Source organism: Lampetra planeri, chromosome 63 (assembly GCF_965212315.1).
Source record: "Lampetra planeri chromosome 63, kcLamPlan1.2.h2, whole genome shotgun sequence".
Lineage (NCBI taxonomy): Eukaryota > Metazoa > Chordata > Hyperoartia > Petromyzontiformes > Petromyzontidae > Lampetra > Lampetra planeri.
In genome coordinates, this window is record NC_136169.1 from 929987 (window position 1) to 938457 (window position 8471).

The 8471-nt window shown below is 53.2% G+C and overlaps 1 protein-coding gene across 4 annotated transcripts in view; it reads left to right on the forward strand.

The window, feature by feature from the left end:
* The window catches only part of EXOC3 (exocyst complex component 3), a 28366-nt gene extending 25685 nt beyond the window's left edge, over positions 1 to 2681 (forward strand). For all 4 annotated transcript variants that reach the window (XM_078619605.1, XM_078619604.1, XM_078619608.1 and 1 more), the window contains exon 16: positions 701 to 2681. In XM_078619605.1, coding sequence (XP_078475731.1) covers positions 701 to 872 — 172 coding nt within the window. In that variant the 3' untranslated portion in view covers positions 873 to 2681. The remainder of the gene's footprint in view (positions 1 to 700) is intronic.
* Positions 2682 to 8471: the final 5790 nt, after the last annotated feature.

Consider the following 8471-nt stretch of genomic DNA (forward strand, 5'->3'; position numbering starts at 1 on the left):
CCCCGCCCAAGCAAAGGGGGGCTTTGTGCTCATGTTCGTGACGGCTTTTGAACACAGTGATGGAAATTCCACATTCTCGTGGCGGCGGGGGGGGGGCAGGATAATGTAGAAGATAACCAACTTGGACTTGAGATGGTGGGCCGAGTGATCCTCGACCGGGATTTGAACTTGAAACGTTCCGATTACGAATTTGGTTTCACGTTTGGCAATTTTGTGATCTCTGATTGTTAACGACGATTTTGGATCTTGTGTTTCAGACTTTCGGGTAATTTTCCGGGCTACGTGCCCCGCGCGAAATGTGGTCGCGCTAACGACAGCGACATCACCCGTCGACACAACTTTTGTCGAGAAATCCGCGCGAGTGAATGACGTCACTTCCGGCTCGCCGATAAACACCCGACACGAAAACATTCTCAGCGGCGTCCAAATCTTTAATACCTGGTCGCCCGTCTCTGATGTCTCTGGTTAATCAGAAACATCGGGAAGACACGGCCCCAATGAACACGCACGAACAATGTTTGTCAACAAACACTGGCTGTGATTTTGTCGCCACCGGGGAGACAAAGGCGGCCGGGCGTGGTGCTGGCCACCCACCCCCTCGTGTGCCGTGCCGGCCTTCACAGGTGCTACTCACTAACAGCGCTTGCCCCAACAGCCTGTTAAGCCTGTACGGGGGATCTTTGTCTTTTGTGCGTGCCAGGGAGGAGCACATCTTGGTGCTGCTGGCGCTGCGCGGCGACGCGACGCGCGAGATGAGACAGACGGTGGTGGAGACGCTGGCGCAGAGTTCCCGGCAGGTCCCCGTCGGGTACCGGCCGGTGTTCGCAGACATCGCCGTGCCCACGTCTACGCTGCCCAAGCTCGTCAAGTAGCGGCGGACGCACGGTGTCCCGTCCCCCCCCCCCCCCCCCCCGACCGAAACTCCAGATTCCGGCCGGTTCACGTGGAAGCGTTGTGCCGGGGTCCGTTGGTTTGCGTGGCCCCCCACCCCACCGGCTTGTTTAGAGAACGGCGAAATCGCGGAGAGAGCGAGCGAGCGGCCGTCGTTTCGCTCCCCCTCCCTCTCCCTCCCTCTCTCTCTCTCTCTCCGTCTCGCTCGCCCTTCGCGAGAGAGCGGCGAACGCTCGTCGAGACGTTTGGACGCCCGCAACGAAACGCCATTTAAGGCGCGAGGCCGAAGTGAGCCGGTGCCGAGCGTCTCGACTGCTCCGCCGAGAAGACACCGGATGCTGTTGAGGTCTCGCCTCCGTTGGAAATTAAAAAGGAGGGAACGGCGACGCTTCCTCCTCCACCTCTCAAGTGCCGGCGGCAGTCGCTCCTCAAGGGGAGCGGTGGCGGTGGGGTGTGGTGGGGGGAGGGGTCGGGGGTCGGTGGGGGTGTGTTGACCTCTCGTCAGGGTGACTTCCTGTTTACACGCACGCACGCTCCCCCCCCCCCATCCCTCCCTCCCCCGCGCAAGCTAAACAGGGGTTAGAGCGACAGCGCCGGTGAACCGCCACAGAATTAACAATAACATCTCGGGCCTGACGGCATCCTTCAGGGACGTCTCGACGAACGTTTTCCAGCGGCATCAATCTGTCGAAGATGTCACAACCACCTACCCCCACCACCCCCGGTTGGGGTTTTGACTCTAGCTGAGTTTCATCGGCACGGCGTGCCCCAATAGACAAAGGCGTGTCGCTGGCTCGCCCCGACGGTAGTCGACGGCGTTCCACCGGACGCGGTCGGTCGAGGTGCGAGCGCCCACGCTTGACCCCCACCAGCACACGCCACCTGCCGATCGACCCCGCCTTGGCCGCCCAGTGGGGCAGAGGGAGGCCGGTGGGATTTGGGAATCTTGGTGACCGTTTCAACTGGGGGGGGTGGGTGGTTGGGGGGCAGGAGCCGGCATCGAAAACTGACGACCTCTTGATCGCGAGCGCAGGGCGCTAACCACGGCAGCTACCCCGCCCCCCCCACTCCCCATCTTGGCTCGTGCGCCCCGCTCTGTTTACTGCAGCAATAAGGACGACGGCATCGCGAGCAAACGGGTTTTGGGGGAAGCGTTCGCCGTGGCCGCGAGCGTAGTCGATGTTTCGTGCCGACGCCGAGCTGCGGAGCCCTAGGCCCCTGTGCAGAGAATCGCACCGCGAGCCCCCCCCCCGCCTCGTCACGTGGGAACAAAGCGACCGCTGTGGCTTGCCCCCCCACCTCCCCCCCCTCCGTCCCCCACGTAAGTGAAACGCCGCACGTGGCCTACGACTGAACACTTGCCTTTTCCGGGCTGCCTTCGAATATCAGTCTCGTGCGCTTTTCTTGCACAGACAAAAACATTTCCTTCGCGAGGTTCGACTTTAATTCGGGGCTTAACTTCGACCCGGGTCTCTCCGCATCGGCGAGTGGGAACGCATCTACGACGCCCGGCACACCGCATCCAGGATGTACCCTCTCCTCGAGTCACGTGCCTATTTGCCGCCTGCCGGCGATGAGAGGGTTCAAGTCCCTGGGGGGTACACAGGTGATGCTGACCTCTCTGTGTTGATCGCACCGCAAGTGGCTACTCTCTTTTGTAACGAGGCTTCCTTCGGCGGGCCGTGCGTGCGTCTCTCTCTCTCTCTGTCGTGAAACCTTCTCGCGCTGTTGCACACGCCGCAATGCTTTTTTCACGCGGTGCTCAAGCAATAAAGTTCTCCACGCCTTAACTTGCGCAAGCGTTGTGTGTGTGTGTGGTGCGTGTGTGCTGCGTGTGTGTGTGGCTGTGTGTGTGCTGCGTGTGTGCTGCGCGTGTTGGTACAGCAGGGGGCACAGGTGGCGCATCGGCCAGTGATGTCAGTCAACCCATGGCACCTAGGTCTGTCCCGTGACTTCCTGCCAGCGGGCGTTCGACACTTGACGTGGCCTCAAAGTGCACTTGGCCTGTCACAAGCGCCGTGGTGACGTCACCGCCACTTAGTGGCTAATGGCGGTTGTTGTTGTTGCTGTGTGTGTGACACTCCTTTGACCTGCAGTGCCACCTCAGACACAGATACATTCTCGCACCCCGCGAATCCGAGACGCAATGTCCGAAGCACGCTGCACGGTAGTTTGACGAGCGATTCCGCGGAGCGAGAATGATCCAACTGGACCGTTATCCGTGGCTGATGATGCGTGTGTGTTGAACTTCTTCTCTCGCACCGTACGTAGCCAACCGCGATAATCGGAGGTGCGCGGGAAGGACAACAAACTCAGCACAAAAATAAATTCTGAAGTTTATGTTCGTGTGATGATAATCATCATATCTGATCTGATCCTGGGCACACCCCTCCTTTTACCATCCCGGAATGGCTTTGTGCGGTGAAGTATGGTCAATGCCCATGAACCTAGAAGGTGTAGGGAAAGCCTTCGGTGACGGGAAGCCTTCGTTCAAAAGTGACTTTGCAAAGGGGGCTGTATTTTGTTATTATCGTGCATTAAGTTACCTGCTAAACAATGGTCCATGCTGTGCAATGTTGTTTCCGACCATATGGTAGTATTTGACATCTTCTTGGTTCTTTCGGTAAAGTCACGTAGAAGGGAAATAATAAAATAATAAAAATATCTTTTTTTTTTAAGTTCTCACGACGTTTCGGCCACAACACAAGCAGCCGTCCTCAGGTGAAGAAACGGCTGTTGCATTCAATGTTTCTTCACCTGAGGACGGCTGCTTGTGTTGTGGCCGAAACGTGAGAATTTTTATTTTATTATGTTTTATTATTTCCCTTCTACGTGACTTTACCGAAAGAACCAAGAAGATGAATCCCTGCAGTCACGAAAGCTTTAAATCGAGTATTTGACAGGTTCCCCGGTCTTGCAGGCTGATGTGTTCGCCGCGTTACCGCGTGTCACCCCCAGCCTTTTCGCTCGCCACGCGCTCCGGAGCGTCGTTCGAGAAGCCAATATTCCTAAAAGGTGCAGCTTTCACGAACAATTCCGGACGCCGTGCCCGAAGAAACGTCGGACATCGTAACCACGACGGCGCGCGCCAAACGCAATCTAACGAGGACGACGACGACATCGTCGCGGAGATCCGTCCGGCGCGAACACGAGGGAAGGAAGTAAAAAAAATTAACCCGTAAAAACAAAGTTTTTCACTATAAATCCTTTATATGCGTGGCATCGGTTTTCGGGCGGCTAGAGTCCTCTCGTCCTCTGGCTTGAGATGGCTGCCACCTATGGGTCAGATGATTGCCTGCCACCATTAAGCAATTGGTAATTAAATATAATTTATTTTTTCCTAAAATGTGGAAAATTTAGGAAAAAATTTTCACGAAAATAAATTGTCACGCACAACGAGTCTGTGTGCAAAATGTCAGCTCGATTGGATCACGGGAAGTGGGTTAAAAAAACAACCAAAAGATTTGCACGGTCGTAAGCAAGCAAGCGAACTTAATATAAAGGATTTAATAAGTAATTTTTTTTTTTACTTTTTTTTTTAAACACGCTTTTATGAAATGTACTGGTAATGGCAGAACTCCACGACTCCAGAAAGTGGCCCCGAAGCCAACGTCAGTTGAGCGTGGACAATTAGAGCCAAGCCGAAACATAACATATAAAAAATTATGTTTAAAAATAGTTTTTTTTTATGATAGCATATAGTATTGTCATCAGTATGACATAAGTATACCAAGTTTGCAGTAAATACCACATTGGGAAGTGGGTTCAAATTGAGTTACAAGATTTGAGGATACGACAACAACAGACAGAGTTAATAGAAAGCATGTAAAAAAGTTGTTTAAAAATCTATTTTATAGTTTTTATGATAGAATATAGTATTGTCATCAGTATGACATAAGTATACCAAGTTTGCAGTCGATACCACATTGGGAAGTGGGTTAAAATTGAGTTACAAGATTTGAGGATACGACAACAACAGACAGTGAGTTAAAAGAAAGCGTGTAAAAAGATGGTTTCAATTTTTTATTTGTTTATTTTTTGATAGAATATGGTTTTGTCATCAGTATGACATACGTATACCAAATTTGCAGTGGATACCACATTGGGAAGTGGGTTAAAATTGAGTTACAAGATTTGAGGATACAACAACAGACAGTGAGTTAAAAGAAAGCGTGTAAAAAGATCGTTTAAAAATGTTTATTTTTTATTTTAATGATAATGACATAAGTATACCAAATTTGCAGTGGATACCACATTGGGAAGTGGGTTAAAATTGAGTTACAAGATTTGAGGATACAACAACAACAACAGACAGAGTGAGTTAAAAGAAAGCGTAAAAAATAAAAAATAAACCCAAACCACTCGGTCTCGGTGACCCCGTCCATCGCGTCTCCACGCCGTTATTTCGGCTGTCGAATCGGTAGCATCCTCAAGTGTCAAATCTCAGCTCGAGCCTCGTACGCCATCGGTTGCAAGCGGCAGCACCGGCTCTGGGTTGACCTGCCACGATGGGGGTGACGGACGCGGTGGAGGTTTTTGTTTTTCCTCGACCCCGACCGCCGCACCCCAAATCATCGCGGCGCGCAGTGGGGAGAAGTGGTGGAAACGCATCGCCCCATCAGAGATTTCCGGGCTGAAGTCCGGGAATTCCTGCAGCTGCCACCACTAGCTCCCTCCCCTCCCCTCACTCCCCCATCTCCCTCTCCTCCATCCATCCCTCCCCTCTCAACTGTGCTGCATTTTTTTTGTCCTGGGTTTATAAACCCCGTGGCTGCCCGACAAATGTAAATGCGTTGTTTGTTGTTGCTGCTGCTGCTGGGGGTGGTGCCGGTTGGTGCCGTGGAAGTCAAAACTTGGGGCCATGGACTCGTCCCGACGTTGATTCCACGTGGAGGGAGAACATCTTGCAGACTCAACGTTTTACCGTGGGGGAGAGGGGGGGGTGGAGAGGGGGGTGGGTGGAGGGGGGGGGTGGAGAGGGGGGGATGGAGAGGGGGGGTGGAGAGGGGGGGTGGGTGGAGGGGGGGGGTGGAGAGGGGGGGGGTGGAGAGGTGGGGGTGGAGGGGGGAGAGGAGGGGGTGGAGGGGGGGAGAGGAGGGGGGTGGAGAGGTGGGGGTGGAGGGGGGAGAGGAGGGGGTGGAGGGGGGGAGAGGGGGGATAGGGGGGGGTGGAGAGGGGGGGTGGAGAAGGGGGGGGTGGAGAGGTGGAGGGGGGAGAGGAGGGGGTGGAGGGGGGGAGAGGGGGGAGAGGAGGGGGGTGGAGATGGGGGGAGGAGGGGGGTGGAGGGAGAGGAGGGGGGTGGAGAGGTGGGGGTGGAGGGGGGTGGAGAGGTGGGGGAGAGGTGGGGGTGGAGGGGGGTGGAGAGGGGGGAGGGGAGAGGTGGGGGGTGGAGAGGAGGGGGTGGGGGGAGAGGTGGGGGTGGAGGGGGGTGGAGAGGAGGGGGTGGAGAGGGGGGGGTGGAGAGGGAGGCGAGAGGAGGGGGTGGAGAGGGGGGAGAGGAGGGGGTGGAGAGGGGTGGAGAGGGAGGGGGGTGGAGGGAGGGGAGAGGGAGGGGGGTGGAGAGGGAGGGGGGTGGAGAGGGAGGCGAGAGGAGGGGGTGGAGAGGGAGGGGGGTGGAGAGGTGGGGGAGAGGTGGGGGGAGAGGAGGGGGGTGGAGAGGTGGGGGTTTGAGAGTGGGTGGATTGGAGAGGGGGGTGGAGAGGGGGAGGTGGAGAGGGGGGGTGGAGAAGGGGTGGAGAGGGGGAGGTTGGAGTGGAGGGGGGGTGGTTATGGCTGCAAGGGAGCACGGCGTTGCCTGTGTTCTTGTGCTCGACATGAATTCCAGAGTTTGTGCGAATGAAACAAACAAAATGTCTATTGACGCTCGCACCCAACCTCCACCCTCACGGTTGGACACACAACCCCTGACCCACAACCCCTGACCTACAACCTCTGACCCACAACCCCTGACCCACAACCCCTGATCTACAACCCCTGACCTACAACCCCTGACCCACAACCCCTGACCCACATCGCCAAGGGCATTTGGCCGTCTGTAAAATTTTGAGGAATTCATCTTCTTGGTTCTTTCGGTAAAGTCGCGTAGATAGGAAATAAAATGAAAATAAAAACATTTCTGAAATAAAAAATGTAAAAGAATAAATTGAACAAAAACTAAAAGCGAAAAAAAACCCCGCGACGTTTCGATCGCGACGCAAGCGGCCTTCATCAGGCAGCCGTCCGCGGCGGAGGGGATGTTTGTGTGTGGATGTGTGTGTGTGGATGTGTGTGTGTGTGCGTGCATGTGTGTGTTCGTGTACGTGTGTGTGTGTGCGTGTGTTCGTGTGTGGATGTGTGTGTGTGAGGATGTGTGTGTGTGGATGTGTGTGTGTGGGGATGTGTGTATGTGTGTATGCGTGTGCGTGCGTGTTGTTCGTGTGCGTGCGTGGATGTGTGTGTGTGGATGTGTGTGTGTGTGGATGTGTGTGTGGATGTGTGTGTGGATGTGTGTGTGGATGTTTGTGTGTGGATGTGTGTGCGTGCGTGTGTGTGTTCGTGTGTGTGTGGATGTATGTGTGTGGATGTGTGTGTGTGGATGTGTGTGGATGTATGTGTGTGGGGATGTGTGTGTGTGAATGTGTGTGCGTGCGTGTGTGTGTTCGTGTACGTGGACGTGTGTGTATGTGTGTGTGTGGATGTGTGGGTGTGGATGTGTGTGTGTGGATGTGTGTGTGTGGATGTGTGTGTGTGGATGTCTGTGTGTGGGGATGTGTGTGTGTGGATGTGTGAGTGTGGGTGTGTGTGTATGTATATTAATGTGTGTGTGTGGATGTGTGTGTGTGTATGTGTGTATGTGTGTGTGTATGTGTGAATGTGTGTATGTGTGTGTATGTGTGTGTGTATGTGTGAGTGTGTGTATGTGTGTGTATGTGTGAGTGTGTGTATGTATGTATGTGTGAGTGTGTGTATGTGTGTGTGTATGAGTGTGTGTGTATGTGTGAGTGTGTGTATGAGTGAGTGTGTGTATCTGTGTGAATGTGTGTATGTGAGTGTGTGTATGTGTGTGTGTATGTGAGTGTGTGAATGTGTGTGTGTATGTGAGTGTGTGTATGTGTGTGTGTATATGAATGTGTGTATGTGAGTGTGTATGTGTGTATGTGTGTGTGAATGGTGTGTGTGTATGTGTATATATGTATGTGTGTATATGAATGTGTGTATATGAATGTGTATGTGAGTGTGTGTATGTGTGTGTGTATGTGAGTGTGTGAATGTGTGTGTGTATGTGAGTGTGTGTATGTGTGTATATGAATGTGTGTATGTGAGTGTGTATGTGTGTATGTGTGTGTGAATGTGTGTGTATGTGTGTGTGTATATGTGTGTATATGAATGTGTGTATATGAATGTGTGTATGTGTGTGTGTATATGTGTGTGTGTATATGTGTGTGTGTATATGAATGTGTGTATATGAATGTGTGTATGTGTGTGTGTATGTGTGTGTGTATGTGTGTGTGTATATGAATGTGTGTATATGAATGTGTGTATGTGTGTGTGTATGTGTGTGTGTATATGTGTGTGTGTATATGAATGTGTGTATATGAATG